The sequence below is a fragment of the Glycine max genome, chromosome 9 (assembly GCF_000004515.6).
Source record: "Glycine max cultivar Williams 82 chromosome 9, Glycine_max_v4.0, whole genome shotgun sequence".
NCBI lineage: Eukaryota > Viridiplantae > Streptophyta > Magnoliopsida > Fabales > Fabaceae > Glycine > Glycine max.
In genome coordinates, this window is record NC_038245.2 from 13,139,557 (window position 1) to 13,157,532 (window position 17,976).

Sequence of the window (17,976 nt, forward strand, 5' to 3'; positions counted from 1 at the left end):
GCAAAAGCTGCTCCCTTGTAATGGAGGGCTAAAATCCTTTGTTGGGAATCTCTGCTGAATACTTGATGTAAATATTATTATTATTATCTATTTGAAGTTATTTTCATGTGTTCAATGTTTCTATCTACTCTTATTGTATGCATGCTCGTGGTTTGATCACCCATTGGTGTGTGCTGTTAGGAACTTTTACATTGGAAAATGTATTGTTTCCTTAGAAGTTGATAGAGCAGGACTAGATAACTGCATTGCTAGGAATAGAGTACAGGGTTTTGCTTTTTATTATGTTGTGATTATAATGCTGTTTAAATTAAGCTAAGTTCAACAAGAGACATCTGCGAATGAAGTTTAGTTTAAATTAGTCCAAACTCACGAGACATCGATGTTTGGTATTTTTGTCCTCAATATAGAACACAAAAATAATTTTAAATAGAGAAAAACTTTAATTGCATCAAGTATCTCGGTAGAAGGACCCAACGCTTTTACTTATTTGTTTTCACACTCAATTGCTTACGTTTATTGTTTCTTTGATTAGAATAGAAAATACCTTTGTTTTCAATTCATGACACTTAATTCTTTTTACAAACACTTGCATTTTGAATGACACTTTTCCAAGTAAAGCAAGTTCCTTGAGTTCGATACTCGGTTCATTCTGTTTTAATTATTTACTTGACGACCCGGTGCACTTGTCGGTTAGATTTCACATCCACAAAAAAATAAGTAGTAGTACCAGGATGTGAACAAATAGTTATGAAGTACCATTTTTGGAATTGTTATAGTCATTTGGATTGACAAATTTAATATTTATTTATGGATTATAGATTGCATTCTAGAAAACTAATTCTGGAAGACATATTTGTACTTTTGGAACATGCATTTCGGATTGTTGTTGTTGTTGTTTAAGTTTGGATTGATATTATTGTGTTGTAACAAATAATTAATTTATTTAATATCTGGTCGAGAGGGTTTAATTTAGGGGTGGATATTTAGATCAGTCTAGTCCTTTTAAGGTCATGCTTATGAAGCTCGCATTTTAAATGTGTCGAATAAGTCTTGTCTGTATCAGGCATGTAAAAGCCCACATACAAACAGACCAGTTTGTGAACCCAAATATTAATTTGGCATTTTTTTATAATATTTTAAATGAATGTAAAAAAAAGAAAATAAAATTGATTTCATTTTTTAAACTAAAATCCATTGCACTAAAATATACCAACATTTTAATCACAACAAATTAACAATAATAACATAATTAAATATCAAAATCTTAACATAACAAATTAACAATACTTTAAATGGTCTGCTAGTTAGTGGATAAAGCCCATTAGGTTTGCAGGCTTAACAGATTGGACTAAAAAACTCAATATAATTATACGAACTTTAAAAAAAAGGCTTGTTATCCATCTAATCCACGAATCTGAATTTGTATACCCACCCCTAGTTTAATTGTTAGTTGTGAGGTTACAAACTTTGTGAGGTTAGTGATGAATTATTTAACTTTTAGTCATTTTTTTGTGTTTGTACATGTAGTTTTTAGTAGGTTAGAATGTAAATAGGTGTGATGGTTGATATAAATATAAGGTTATTAAGAATTTTTTTTTGACATTTTATTCATTTTGTGTTTGATTTTATATGTTTAGATGGCACGAACAAAAAATGTTGGTGGTGATCTCGATGACCATGTCAAACTTATTGCATCTAATCGCAGGTGACATTCACCACTTCATAGAGAAGATGATGGTAAGGAGCCTATGGAGCATATAGAGCGTGAGGAGCTTGTGGAGAATATGGAGCATATTGACCATGTGGAGCAACAGGAGCCAAAAGCATCTAAAGATGTCTTTCTTGGTGAGCTTGAGGCACATCATTGCTAACCTTATATGATGATCATGTGGCTTGAAACACATGGGACAAATTGGTAAACTACTAGCTGTCATTGATTATTTATTTAAATATTAGCTTAATTTTTTTTATCGTAACCTATTTGGTTATTAATTTTCTACTTGTAGAATCGGGGTGAGATAAAGCTCATCTCACACAAAAGAAAAATCATGAATGAAATTGTCCTACATAGGTAGATATAGGATATGGTAAAGAATTTTGGGTTATTTTCATTGACTACATGCAACTATGGAATTGTAGACAATTAAATGTTGTCTACTTTTACATAGGAGGCCTAGGGAGACTTACATCTTCCATTTGCATGAAGGAGAGATAATAGGTGATGTCTTATCGTTACTGCATATTCCATTAATGGAACTTTTTAGAATTATGAGCATATGGATAAGGATGCGGCAATTGCCATGCTTATGGAGGGAGAAACAGTTACCTTTGGAGGCATGGGCAAAGGAAATGTTACTAGTATAGGTAAAATTGGTATTCCTTTTCTAGTCTCCATAGAAAATGTCTTATATGTTGAAGGTCTAAAGTATAACCGACTTAGCATAAGTCAATTTTGTGACAATGGTTATATTGTGTCCTTCAACAAAGACAAATCCATAGTCAAGACAGAAGATGACAAGTCCTTCTTCACTGTTAGACGACGAAATTGATCTGATAGATCTTAGCAAACAAAAAGTAACATGTCTGTTATCTAGAGAAGATGAGAGATGGATTTGGCACAAAAAGCTTAGGCATGTCAATTTAAAACATATTCCAAAATCATCCAAAAAAGGATTTGGTAAAAGGATTACATAATATTTGTTGGAAAATCCATCTTCTTTATCAGCAAGGGAAACAAAACAAAACAAAACCTCTTTTAAATCTAAAGATGGTGTTTCCACTTCCAGACCGTTACAACTATTACACTTGGATCTGTTTAGACCAACTAGAATGTTGAGTCTGGGAGGGAAGAAATATGGCTTTGCCATAGTTGATGACTATTCTAGATATACCAGGTATATACTCTTGACATAAACATGAGTCTTTTAAGGTCTTTAAAATATTTTGTAGAAGAGTTAAAAATGAAAAAAAAAGGTTTTCATATCTCTTCTATCAGAAGTGACCATAGGACTGTGTTTGAAAATGTTGAGTTCAGATCAATCTGTGAAAAAATGATATTTTTTACAACTTTTCACCAAGAACTCCTCAACAAAATGGGGTAGTTTAAAGCAAAAATAGAACTCTATAGGAAATGATTAGAACCATGCTTTGTGAGAACTTACTTCCTAAACACTTTTGGGCAAAAGTAGTGAACACAACTTACTATGTTCAAAACAAAATATTGATCACACCTTTTATAAAAAAAAAACACTCCTTATGAATTATGGAAAAGAAGAAGACCCAATATACCATATTTTCATCCATTCATATGTGAGTGCTTCATCCTTAACACCAAAGATCAACTTGCTAAGTTTGATTCAAAAGTGGATAAAGGAATCTTCATAGGGTATTCTAATACATCTAAATCCTATAGAGTTTTCAACACAAGGACTTTAGTTGTTGAAGAATCCATCCATGTTAAATTCAATGATGGGCTAACATTTTGCATATATGTAGATTGATTTGTTTGTTGCACCTAAAGAAGATAAAGTCAAACAGTTTGATGATCCTTCCTCATACTGAAGGATCTTCTTATCAACAACTTCAGATGAAATATTGGAAATTTGTTCATTATCATGCACAAGATCTTATCATCAAAGATCAGACTGAAGGAGTCAAAATCAGATCATCTTTCAAGGACCTTGTGTCTTGTGCTTGAAATAAAGCTTAAAATGATAGACGAAGCACTAACAGATGATGGTTGGATCATTGCAATGAAAGAAGAACTTCACCAATTTACAAAAAATGATGTCTGGACACTTGTTCCTTAGCCTGAAAACAAGAGCATCATTGGAACAAGATGGGCTTTCAAAAATAAACTGGATGAACAGCGTAAAATGGTAAGAAACAAATTTAGGTTAGTAGCTCAAGGCTATAACCAACAAGAAGGAATAAACTTCACTGAAACCTTTGCTCCTGTTGCTAGACTTGAAGCAATAAGAATCATGCTTGCTTTTTTTGCTTATAAAAACATAAAACATTTTCAAATGGATGTTAAAAGTAATTTTCTAAATGGGTTTATTGAAGAGGAAGTGTCTGTCAAACAACCTCTAGGTTTTGAGGACCATACTCTTCCAGACCATGTTTTCAAACTTAAAAATGCTTTGTATAGTCTGAAACAGGCACCTCGTGCTTGGCATGATAGATTGAGCTCTTTTATTTTAGGAAATAGTTTTATGAGAGGCAAAGTAGACACAACTTTTTTTAGAAGAGAAATTGGCAAGAATTTCATTATAGTTAAAATATATGTAAACGATATTATCTTTGGAGATAATAATGAATCTTTGTGCTAGGATTTCTATGATATGATGAAAAATGAGTTTGAAATGAGCATGATGGGAGAACTCAAGTTCTTTTTAGGGCTTTAGACCAAGCAAGATTGAAAATGTATATATATTAACAAAAATACACTAAGTAACTTTTGAAGAAGATCAAGATGGAAGGTGCTAAAATAATGAAAACCCCCATGCATGCTTCTAACCCTCTAAGTCTGAATAAGGTAAACCAATAGATCAAACGATCTATAGAGGTATGATTGGTTCACTTCTTTATTTGACTACTAGTAGGCCTAATATTATGTATACTGTATATCTGTGTTCTAGATTTTAGTCTGATGCTTGAGAGTCTCATCTCAAAGTTGTTAAGAGGATCTTACGATATCCGGTAATGTCAATAAACTAAGTATGAACCCAAGCGTCCTGCATGGTTACTTCAGCTCTTATCCACGGGTAATACAATGATTTTAGTTGTGGTGGATAGATTTTCGAAGAGAGCCCATTTTGGTATTTTGACAACTTATCATTGTGTTTAAGATGGCTCAATTGTTCCTTGACATGTTTTGCAAACACCATTGTTTACCTCACAATTTGGTGTTTGACCATGATCCTATTTTTGTTAGTAAGTTCTAGTGTGAGCTTTTCAAACTATTTGAGACCAAGCTTTGTACGAGTACTTCGTATCGTCGAGAGTTTGATGGCTAGACTAAAGTCCTCAATCGCATGTTGAAGCAATGTCTTCATTCCTTTGTTCATGATCAACATCTTGTTGGGGGTAAATTATTATCATTACCGGAATAGTTTTATAACACTTTGGTACATACAATTACTGGACACTTTCTTTTCCACATCATCTATGGTAAGCCACCTCCTTCCATTCCTCACTACTTGATGGGTTCTTCTTCCGTAGAAGCGGTAGATCAACTCCTCTTAGATCATCAATAAATGATTACAAGCCTCAAACGTAAGCTTGGAGAGGCTCAAATCCAAAAGAAACTCTCTACTAATAAGAGGCCCAGAGATGTTTCCTATGATGTCAATGATTAGGTTTAAGTTCGCCTAAGGCCTTATCAAAAGCTTGTGAAGCGTTTTTATGGCCCTTATCAAATTACTTAGAGGATTAGACATGTGGCTTATCGCCTTGCATTGCTCAAATCTTCCAAAATCCACCTTATGTTCCATTGCTCTTTGTTGAAGCCTCATCATGGACCTCTAGCATCTTCCATCGAGGTTTTTCCTCCTTCTGCTCATGAAAATGGTCCCTTAGTTTAACCTCTAGCCATCCTACAATCCAAGTGGGATTCTTCCACACTTTGCCTCCTCACTGTTTGGTTTTAGTTCAGTGGATGGGGTTGTCTCCAGAGGATTCGAGCTGGGAGAAGTGGGATAATATTGCTACAACTTTTCACCTTGAGGACAAGGTGAATTTATCAAGGAGTGGTATTGATAGTGAATCTCATAACTTTGAGGAGCGCCCACTAGTTTGGACACCAACAATGAAGAGCCTAAGAGGAACATGTCCAGACCAATTCATTACAGGGATTGACTTAGTGTTAATTCTCTTTTTCTGTTACAGTGTTGAGAATGTTGCAAGTGCCTTTTGAAAGGTAGTTAGAATGGATGTAAATTGAGAATTGGTAATGGAATAAAGCCGGTATAATTTTAGATCTAATTTTTTAGTTTTTGTGGAGATCCTTGTCCTCGAATTCAAGGAATTATCTATATGCATATCACTGAGTATCTTATCTATTACCACATATGTCTCGGTACTTGATAGTTATTGATATAGACACAAGATTTGGAGCCATTTCTCTATAAAGATGAAATGAAAAAATTGATACTTTATCGGTATTGACAGACGCGTACTATAATGGTGGTGACTATTCATCGATTCAATGACGAACAAGAAAGATTTAATAGCTGCTCATCATCGAGTTGACGAGCAATCACAATTCTTCTTCATAGTTGCTTTAGGTGTTCTCTAGAACACTGTTTGTAAACGTACGGTACAGGGACAAACGTGTGTGTAAACGGAGGAAATAACATTTATCTATTGTGGACTTTTATAGCCACTTATTTTGTCTTAGTTGTTTTGGACCTTTTTGCCAATTATGTAAAGTCGCACAAGTTATATATTGGTATGTTATTATACCTACTTTTGTGGACTTTTATAGCCACTTAATTTTGTTGTTTTTGGACCTTTTTGCCAATTGTGGAAAGTCGCACAAGTTATATATTGGTATGTCATAGTCACTTTTGTGGTTCAATATGTTGAATTTTCGGAAAAAGAAAGAGTAAATTTGTATATATGTTATTGATTTGTCAAAGCTACTTTTGTGGGACAATATGCATTTATTTTTAGAAAATAAAGGATGAGTTCTTAGATATTGTTGTCTGCACAACCACTTTTGTGGGCTAAGATGTTGATTTGTTTTAGAATGTCAGTGTTGTATAAGAGTACTACGTCTTCTTAGTCAAATTGTTTTAACGTTTGGGTTTTAACTATTATAAGTAGAATAGTGCAATAGAATTGAGGTACTTGGCCATGCCTCCAAATTATTATAAGTTAATGAATTTGTATTCTTTAATTTTTAAATTATATTTGTAGGTTTGACTTAATTATTAAGTTATTAATTTTTAGTTTTTAATATTAAATTTTTTTCATTATTTTTATCTTTTAAAAAAAGAAAAAGAATTATTATTAACCAGTGTCCTTAAGACAGTAATTAAGAAACTAAAATGAAAAAAATATTTATTGCGGAAATTATAAAAGAGTGTAAAAAAAGTTACGGACAACAAAATTTTACGCATTCTAATAAAAAAATTTAATTTCTTAATTAATATCTTAAGAATAATGATTTTCCTTTAAAAATATAACATACCTTAAGTATTTTGTAGTTTTTAATATTAAAAAAAATGTTACTTCTTAAAGAAAAATATTAACCACTCTTAAGTATGATTAATGTTTTACTGTTACCTTTTATTTTAAAATGAAGATTCTTTTTCATGCATCTTTAAAATGAAAATTTAAGTGTCACTAAGCAATTTAAAAAAGAAGTGTGACTTGAACAATATGACAATTTTGTATTTAGTTTGATAAGTCATGCGAAAGTCTAAGAAAAATTTTAATCCTTAAGACCTAGTAAAACAAACCCCATCAAATAATGTAACTTTTTTACGTCTACAATTATATTGGTTAGATTATGATATACAAGGATATAATTTAGTAAATATTATATTATTATATTGTAATATATGTGAAAGTATCCGGATTTTGTATTTTTATGTAATAATTAATACTTTTTTTATTATTTTTGCAGCACATCACACACACACACAAACAGCAAGAACCGTCTGCCAATTTCTTCGTAATAGAGCACAAATATTATTAACAACATCCGCATGCAGGTGCACTCTAGCGTCTCTTTCACAGGCCACATCCCAAAACCCATAATTCCAAGTTGCACTAAGCCCCTCCTTAATAGCTAGCAGTTCAACTTTAACATAATCTCCATTGGGAATTGAATTCACAAATCCTTCCACTCAGATTCCTGCATGATCAAGAAGAACACCTCTAACCCCCATGCAGCTATTGCGGAAGCTTTCGTCATAGTTGATTTTCACTTGTGACTGCATGGGATATTTTCAGCGAAACACATTCTTAGTTGCAAGGGATCAACTACATGAGACCTGATCATACTACATATGTGGGAAATATGCCAGTGTTGGGACTCAAAAATGAATTTTGATCTCCATCTCCAAGCCCACCAGCACACCGTGATCATTAAGGTCACATCCTTATGCTTCAAGATTTGAGCAACCCAAGTGTGGGCATCCATACCAGTCTTGATGTTGTTGCATGACACTCCTAATCGGAGCCATAATTCCCTAGAGAGGGGGCAATTTCTAAGCACATGTAGGGTGGACTCTTCAGGAATTGAACACCTAGGGCAAGATGAGTTATATGTCAAATATCACGTGAAACACTTGCCATTGGTTGGAAGGGCATTTTGGCAAATCTGCCAGAGAAAGAAACAAAGTTTCTCAGGTACGGGGGGCACACAAGATCTTTCACTATAGAGAATTAGCTTCCACCGATTCAAAGTTTTTTAACCATATGTAGTCAGATTGTGAGGAGTAAACCCTAGAGTGGCTCCCTACCCAACAAATAGTATCCTTTCCCATCGGATTTTGGGGAACTGGAATACTCAAAATATGCTGGACCCATTCTCGGGGCAGAAGTTAATGTAAATGAGTCCCCCTACAACCACTATTTTCCCAAAAATTAGCCACTGTGAAGTTGTTGTCAGATATATGGACATAAGGTACCTGATTGCACAACTGGCCTTTACCCTTCCAATTTGAGTACCAAAAAGAAGATTGTGGCTCTCTCAAGCGTGGTTTAAATCCCTTTAGCAGACTGTCCCGAGCCTCTAAAAGACTCCTCCAGATGTACGATGATCCTGGTTTTAGTGTGATTGAGAGTATAAACTTGCCATTATGGTACTTGTCTTCCAAAACTCTGACCCAATGCTTATCAGTCGAATGAAGCATGTCCCATAGCATTTTCCCTAAGAGAGTTATTTTTTGCTCTAGAGTCTTTCACTCCTAGCCCCCCAAGGGTATAAGGGGAGTTATCGTTGCCCATGAAGCCATATTCCAGCATCTCGTGGCACCCTTTGGGGACTAGATCATAGATCTACAGCTCTGGTCAATTCTTTGACAAGTGGCATTAGGAAACCACATGGTCTGCATTGAATAGATAGGCATCGACACAAGCATTGAATTGGTGAGGCAGAGACGTCTTGCTCTATTTAATAACTTCCCTTTCCAAGAGGCAAGTTTGGAGTGAATTTTTTTTTACCACATTGTTAAAATCCCTAGTTGTGACTCACTCTGTAACAAGATTAAACCCCAATTATTTGCCTATACGAGGGGTACATTTAATGCCCAGAATGCCCTCAATCTCATCCTTCATGGTTGGGGAAACTCCTTTTGAGCAAATAAAATTTGATTTGTGAAGGTTTACTTTAAGGCTCGAGATAGCACAAAAATTTTCAAGGGTGTCAACTAGCACTTTGGCTTGTTCATGAGAAGCTATGAAAAACAACAACACGTCATCTGCGAATAGAAGATGGGACATCAATAGACCTCCCCTAGACATATGGATGGTTTCCCACACACCTCTAGATACAAGATCTTGAATACTCACTATTAATCTTTCCATGCATGATACAAAAAGGTAAGGTGAGAGGGGATCACCTTGCCTTAGGTCTTTATCAGGGCTAAAACCTCTCCAGCTTCATACCATTCTAAAGAACTAAAAGGGAAAAACCCTAGACACCCCACATAATTAGCTTGACAATGGAAGATGGGAAGCCAAAGTCAATGAGCGTTATCCTCAGAAAATTCCAATTGAACCTATCATATGCCTTTTCTAGGTCAATTTTAAGATCAATATAACCCTTCTTAGTTATAGATTTGGAGATTGATTAGATAGCTTCTTGAGCTAGGATGGAATTTTTTGTAGTGCCTCGTCCAAGTATAAAGCTACCCTGGAAAGACCTAATTAGGTCATTTAGATAAGTGCGAAGCTGGGATACCAGAACCTTCATGATGACCTTGTAAACGACATTACACAAGCTAATAGGCTTGAAGTCCTAGAGGCGAGCTAGTTGATCATCTTCGGGGATCAAAACAAGGAGTGTATGGAAAAGACTATCCTCAGTAGAGCTAGACTTGGAAAGCCTCTTGATGTAATCCTTATTAGGAGCGGATCCCTTGGTATAGGTCAAGGAATCAGATGACGCCACTTCCAGAGATGGAAGATAAGTCAAGGGTAGACGCCACAAGGGTTCAACCTTGATAAGTCTGAGATTAGTTCAAGAAGAAACTCAGAGAGAAGCTCTCACAAAATACACATGTATTTTCTCAAAATGCCAAAAGTTCATTTTCTTCAAAATGAGTTCAATACATATAGTGTAGCTGAGGTGCAACTGAAAAGACACCAATTTATTTAATTAAAATTACAAAAATAGAAAAATATTTGATATGGGTCTTCAAATTAATTTGGATCTTCAACAATCAAGATTATTGGGAGTGCCTCTGGATCTTCGTCCTTCTCCACTTTGACCTTTTCAAGTATGACTGCTACCATTTGTTGGAGGGTATCCTCTGACTGTTTGGTCCTACTCCTGATCATAGGTCCCTGTATTTGGGTAGCTTTGAGATTCTTATCACCTCCCTCACCATTAACCAAAGGTCCTCCCCAACCACATCCCAATAGTGTTTGAAGAAGAAAGGCTAAAATCCATTAGGGTGAGGGGCCTTAAAAGAATTCATACGCATCACTGCATGACGAACCTCCTCTTTAAAGATTGGCCTAATAAGTGCTTCCCTTGCCTCACCAAGAATCTGAGGGAGGGTGATGCCTTGAGGAAGATAGGAGGTACTTGCAATATTATTCAGAAACAAATTTTTAAAATACCTAGTAGACTTCTACTTAAGGGTTTTCAACTCAGAGTTCCAAGTTCCGAACAATGGTTTGGATATGGAAGAAAGCCAAGTTCCTATCCCCAAACTTTACCCATTTCTCATGAGATTTTTTAAACAAGAGAAATTCCTCATGAAGAAAAATGTCATTCAACTCTTTGTGAAGCTCCTCCTCAAGCCTCAAGAGACTCTCGATTTCTCCCCTCTCTAAGGAAAGCTACACCCGGATTGAACTTGCACGGAAAATATTCCCAAAATGTTTTGATTTAAAACTAGGGAGTTGTCTTGTACTTGCTTTAGCCTTCCAGTAACACTTGGAGACCCTTTTGCCCATGCAAAATGAACTACAAAATCATATTGATTATGGGCGACCCAAGCCGCATGAAATCGAAAAGGGTGCTCCCCACGGATATCCCTCATACCTCCACACCGAAGAAGCATGGGACAATGATTGGAATAAACCTGACATAAGTTTTCCACAAAGACCTCCAGCAAAACAATATGCCAAGGTTGATCTACTAACACCCTGTCAATCCTTTTGGCCACCACTTTTCCCACCTGTTTCTGGTACAAGGTAAATTTCAAACCCATAGCTTCCATATCCAAGAGCTCACACTTATCCATCATATCCAACATAAGGTCGACTCTCGATGCTTTGAATTTCTCCCTTCAAACTTCAGATGGCTTCATTATCTCGTTATAGTCCCCCACAAGCATCCATGGGTTAGAGATACTAGAACGAATGGACATAAGATGAGACCAAAGAAAGGATCATTGTGTAAACTGGGGATTAGCATATACAATGGTGCAACACCACCTCTGAGCGTCTCACATAATGCCAAAAGTGGTAGCTTGGGGAAGTTATACATCTCAAAAGTATTCAAATTGCTATGACTGTTTACTAAAATCCTTATGCCTCTCGAATGACTCGAGGCTTCCACCAAGTGGTGAATTTCAAAGCCTAAGGACTCACATAAGTTTTTCGGATGCAAAGAGGCAGTGTGTTTCCATGAAGATGAAAATAGTTGGTTTCTACAACATCACTAGTTCTTTAATATGACATTGCCCTTTCACATTAATTATACCCCGGATATTCGAGGACACAATATTAACATCATCGAAGACATTCATAAGTAACTATGAGAGTGAGAAGGGGGGGCGTCGGGGGGGGGGGGGGAGGGTGATTCCTCAAGACATGACCTGATGGGTCAATGAGACTCTTTCTTTTGAGCAAATAGGCCACTTTGGCCATCAACTGAATCATGTTGCTAATGATCTCCCATTAAATGTGAAGCTAATATTTGTATTTGTGTTAATCTTATAAAAATGGTACGTTTTGTTAATGAATTTGAATTTGCATGTTAGACTTTTTGGATAATGTATAATTCATATTTTCTGATTTTATTATTATTATTATTATGTGTATATGTAACCATATATACATTTTTAGACTCACAAATATATTATTTGTCCCACACGGATCATATTTTTTGTTACATTTATTAATTTTGTTAAGAAGTAAGAGGCGGCTGGACCCTCTAAAGTGATTTTTTTCACTCAAATCTTATCACGTTAAAATCTCAATCATCAAAACAGCATGTCTACATTTTTTTGTTATTTAATTTTTTTTACACTGTATGCTTTATAGTGTCCCTAAATGCTCCGTGCGTTGACGGGTAACGCTTTAGTGTGCATTATCAACATGACAAATTTAAATTATAATTAAGTAGTTACATTTATTAATTTTGTTAAGAAGTAAGAGGGGGCTGGTCCGGCTGGACCCTCTAAAGTGATTTTTTTCATTCAAAACTTATCACGTTAAAATCTCAATCATCAAAACAGCATGTCTACAATTTTTTTTTATTTAATTTTTTTACACTGTATGCTTTATAATGTCCCTAAATGCTCCGTGCGTTGACGGGTAACGCTTTAGTGTATATTATCAACATGACAAATTTAAATTATAATTAAGATTAATATATTTCTGAAAATAAGTTGTTAAACATTATAACTTCCATATGATAATAAGCCTTAGAAAAAGATAAGAACTTTATCGATAAATTAATAAATAATATTTATTAATAAAAAATTATTGATTTGATTTTCTACTAATAAAAATAATAAATTAATATTTATCGCTAAAAGAAAAAAAACCAACTTGCCAATAGTATTCATTTAATCTTAATTAAGGTTGATTCTTTAAAAAATAGATTTAAATACAATTTTTGACTTTATAATTTAATGTTTTTTTTAAATTTTTTTTCTATAATTTTTTTTTTCATTTTAATCCTTAAAAATATGATTATTTTATTTTTTGTTCTTAAAAAAGTAAGAGACTACAAAAACATGTGTGCACTTTAAATAGTAAAAAAATTATCCAAAACATTTTAAGAAAAAAAATAAAGCAATTTCTCGATTTATCACGAAAAACAAAACACCATGTCAAAGCCTAAAAAAAATTAGAGACTACGAAAACATGTCCGTCGTTTCACTTGTATTGTGTGTATTTATCATGTGTCAGTGTCATTGTTCGATATGCAACTCAATCAGTTCGCGTGTCCATGCTTCATAGTTTCCTTCCTGTATATGGAAAATTAATATCAAACAATTTCTTATGTGAACAACTATGTTGACAATATCAATGGGTTAAATTTTGACGTGATTGTAGCTTATATGCATTTAAGAGTCACCTTTTCCATGTACCAAAAAAAAAAAACAAAGTCAGCTTTTCCTTCCGTGTATGGAGGGGTGGGAATAGGTCAGACCGACCTACAGAAACTTACGACCTGACCTACATAAAGTCTGGTCTGAGACTCAGACATTTTTAAAAGCATATTAAATTAAATAGACCGCTTATTAAAAAGCCTTATAAATATGATAGGCCGACCTATATATATATATATATATATATATATATATATATATATATATATATATATATATATATATATATATATATATATATATATATATATATATATATATATACACTTAGATGTGAGTCATGTGCTCCTTTATATTCTTCATTATTGTTATTTTGATTGGTTTTCTTATTCATGTTAACGTTTCCTTCCTTTTCCTTTAACTCCAACCAGAGCAAAGGAATATTAAAAATTTAATGTGAAGAAGACTTTTAAAAAAGACTATCAGACCATGCTAGACTTTTAAAAAGATCAGGCCGAACCAAAATAAAAACTTTTAATAAGTTATAGGCCAGTCTCAGACCTCAAAGATTAGACTAGGCTCAGACCTTTTAAAATCTGACCTGGCCTATTCCCATCACTATGTATATATTATACAAAATTAATATCAGCAATTTGAACACCTATTTTGACAATACCATTTTTGAACACCTATTTTGACAATACCATTGGTTTGACTTCTATAGGGTGGGGACGTTCATGAGTAGTTTTTGTATTTATGATAGGCCATGCAGCATTAATTCATGTGAGCCATGGATGGATGGGGACACATAGTTAGACCTTATTTTTTCTTATCTTTCGTTACTTTTCATCTATTTACTTCTTCTTCTTCTTTTCTCTCTCTCAAAATATATACTTGATTTTTGCTTATAAAAAAAGCTAAGGCTAACCTACATTTTAAATCTCCGATAAATTACTGGATTTTGTTTTAATTATAATTACTAGATTTTGTTTTAAATCTATAATTAATTTTTTCTTTTAAGTTGAGTCTCTAATATATCTTAGTTAATTTTGTTTTAGATTTGTAACTAATTCGGGTGGTTTTAACATTGTCAATTTTTAGTCTAAATTTTTAATGGACATATTATCACTTAACACAAAAACAAAAAATAAAAATTTTCATATATTAAAGACTTACGCAAAGAAAAACTTTATCAGGAACTAAAAAAATTATTAATTCACCATAAACTTAAAAGATTTAAATACATTTTTAGATTTTGTAATTTAGTATTTTTTTGTTTTTACATTTTTTTTTAATTTTTAGTCATTATAAATTATGCTTGTTCGCTTTTAATCTTTAAGATACTTTAGATAATATTTTTTTAAAGTGTCATCTAACTAAAGTATTTTAAGGAATAAAAAAGATAATGTATTTAAACCAACTTAAAACATATTTTACAAAATGATTCGTTTGAATTTTCACGCGAATGTAAGCATTTAACAGTTAACTTTTCCTTGTGCAATTTATGGAAGACATGTTTTGTTGCCCCCTTCCAAATGACCAGTAACTGAGTGACATCATGTTTTGCCCCAAATTTGTCAATATTGCCATGTTATTCCGAAGGACTTGATTGCAATTTCTAACTTTATTCTAAGCGTAAAACATTATATAAACCAAGCAAATGCAGGTGATGGAAACAAAGCAAATTCAACGATTAAGTAAATATCGCTTGCAGTAGTAATGGATAACCAAAATGCCATCGAGTTCTTTGAAGGCCAAAACCTTTTGTACATGCAGATATTTGGTAACCTAAGACCTGTGTGTCTTATGTGGGCTTGCGAACTAGGTATTCCAGACATAATATCCAACCATGGGAAACCCATTACTCTTCTTGAGTTGGTCTCAGCCCTGCAAATTCCACCATCTAAGGTGGGTTTTGTGAAGCGATTCATGCGCTTTTTGGCACACAATAGAATCTTTGATATCCATGAGAGCCAGGAAGATCATCATGAATTAGCGTATGCTCTAACTCCTGCATCAAAGCTTCTAGTCAATGACAGTATCCATTGTTTATCTCCAATGCTTCAGTTCATGACTGATCCGTTTTTAACGAATGCATACCATCACTTGGGGGAATGGATGCGCGGCGATGACCCCACATTATGTGAGACAGCCTTTGGGACAACCCTTTGGGGACTTCTTGAGAAAAAACCTTCATACAATAGTCTTTTCAATCAGGTTATGACAAGTTTTTTTTTTTCTTTCTTCAATACATTTTTTAATCACTAATTTAGTTTTTTTATTTTCGTTTTTGTAAATTTTTTTCGTTTTAGTTTTTTTAAAGTATTTTTGTTTTATTTTTTGTCTTTAAAGTGCTTTAGATAATATTTTTTTCATTATTTCAAAATATTTTTTTACTTTTCAAAATATTATCTAAAACATTTTAAGAATAAAAAATAAAACAAATACATCTTGTAAGAGCTAAAATAATTTTTTTAGAGACAAAAGTAAAAAATATTAAAATACAGAAAAAAAATGTATCTAAGTTTTTTTTATCAACAGATCTTAATTATTAATAAGAAAAATCAAATTCACGATTTTTTTTTTCTTTTTCTTCTTTCTTAACCTCTCAACTAATCTTATATGTCAAGGTTATGGCAAGTGATTCCCGGATGGTAGACTTGGTACTAAAAAATTGCACTTCGATTTTTGAGGAGCTAGATTCCATCGTGGATGTAGGTGGTGGAACTGGAACCACAGCCAGAATTATTTGTGAGACATTTCCTAAGTTGAAATGTGTTGTGCTTGACCTTCCTCATGTTGTAGCAAACTTGACGGGAAGCAATCGTTTAAGTTTTGTCGGAGGCGATATGTTCAAATCTATCCCTCAAGCCGATGCAGTCCTACTAAAGGTGAAAATATATGTCCAAATATTTTTTTTAATTATTTTTATTTGTAAAAAATGAAGATATTGTCAGAAAATTTATAACAATTCACACATCGTTGGGATTTATAACATGCTATGTATTTTTGTTCAACCCATAAGATTTTATTTGAATTGGAAAAAGAATATTACATATATATAAATACATATTTATCAATTTTTCCTCTTTTAACTTTGTTTTTACAGTGGGTTTTACATGATTGGAATGAAGAAAATTGCATAAAGATCCTGAAAAGGTGTAAAGATTCTATTTCAAGCAAAGGCAACAGAGGGAAAATAATAATCATAGATGCAGTAATAAATGAAAAGCTAGATGACCAGGATAAGACTCAAACAAAGCTCTGTATGGATATAGCTATGATGATCGCTTTTAATGGAAAAGAGCGAACTGAAGAAGAATGGAAACAACTCTTCATTGGAGCAGGATTCCAACACTACAAAATATATCATACTTTTGGTTTTAGATCTCTTATTGAGGTCTATCCTTAATGCTTAGGCACTATATATCTCATATTAAATTATTTTTTTTCCTCTAATTTATTATTTAGGTTTAATTTAATTTTTAAATTTAGAAAATTGATTATTTTGATCCTTTAATTTTTAAAGTCAATTTATTTTTTTAGAAAAGTATGTATTTTATAACGGTTTCAAACCACTTAGTAATAGTTTCAAATCGTCGTAAAATATGATGTTTTACAATTTAAATTGAAAAATTAAATTGAATTATTTTAAAAAAAATTAAAGGATCAAATTAAATTAAAAAATTAAAAAGTTAGTTTAAATCTAAAAAATAAATTAGAGGACAAAATATTAATTTAATGTATATGTTATGGTGTATGTTTCTCAACGTCACAAGATATTGTGGTGATGTGTCAAACAATTCATATGTTGTGTGTTGTAGTTGAATAAAGATGTCATAGGAATGTAGCTAGGCAGCTAGCTAGCACTGTAAGCATGGTGGATCTTATTGGTTAAGTGATTAAATGTATTACGTCTGAATTTCTCCTTTCCTATTTAGCAAAAATAAATTGAATAAACTTGTAATGGGTTTAATACTTTAGTTTTAGATGTGAAGTGAATAAGTTTACAATGTTATGGTGTGACTTTTCATCTTTAGTTATGAGGGGGTGCTATTTGGTACAAGAAGCATAGGTACACATTCTTAAGAATTTAAAAATCGCCAATCATATTATTGCTTGACCATTCAGAAATGAAAGATATAAATATTATCTCCAATGAATTTATGCTACTTAAGATTCGTGTGATTCGTGTATATATATATTTCGTATTGATTATCATTTTCCAATTAGAATATGTATTTGCATTTTTTAAATCAAAAGTAATTACTCACAATTGATAACACTGATTGAAGTTGATTTAGCTTATGGTATATGATTACTACTACAATAAAAGTGTATTATATTGGTTATTTGTGGCTTACAACATCGGTTATTAACCGTCGTTGTATCAGACATAGTAAAAAATGTGGACATCTACGACGACGGTTGTATTGAACCGTCGTAGAATGTATAACATTCTAAGACGGTTCGTGCCCATGACTGTTTTAGAATGTATCACATTCTA

The 17,976-nt window shown here is 33.1% G+C and overlaps 1 protein-coding gene and 1 pseudogene across 1 annotated transcript; one reads left to right on the top strand and one right to left on the bottom strand.

The window, feature by feature from the left end:
- Positions 1-9,805: 9,805 nt before the first annotated feature.
- LOC106794348 (uncharacterized) lies at positions 9,806-11,429 on the bottom strand (annotated as a pseudogene).
- Positions 11,430-15,144: 3,715 nt separating this feature from the next.
- On the top strand, positions 15,145-17,495 carry LOC100800021 (isoflavone-7-O-methyltransferase 6). The gene is made up of 3 exons (XM_003533825.5): positions 15,145-15,686; positions 16,100-16,360; positions 16,579-17,495. Exons 1-3 carry the CDS (start codon positions 15,189-15,191, stop codon positions 16,879-16,881), a joined length of 1,062 nt encoding a protein of 353 aa, XP_003533873.1. The 5' UTR covers positions 15,145-15,188; the 3' UTR covers positions 16,882-17,495.
- Positions 17,496-17,976: the final 481 nt, after the last annotated feature.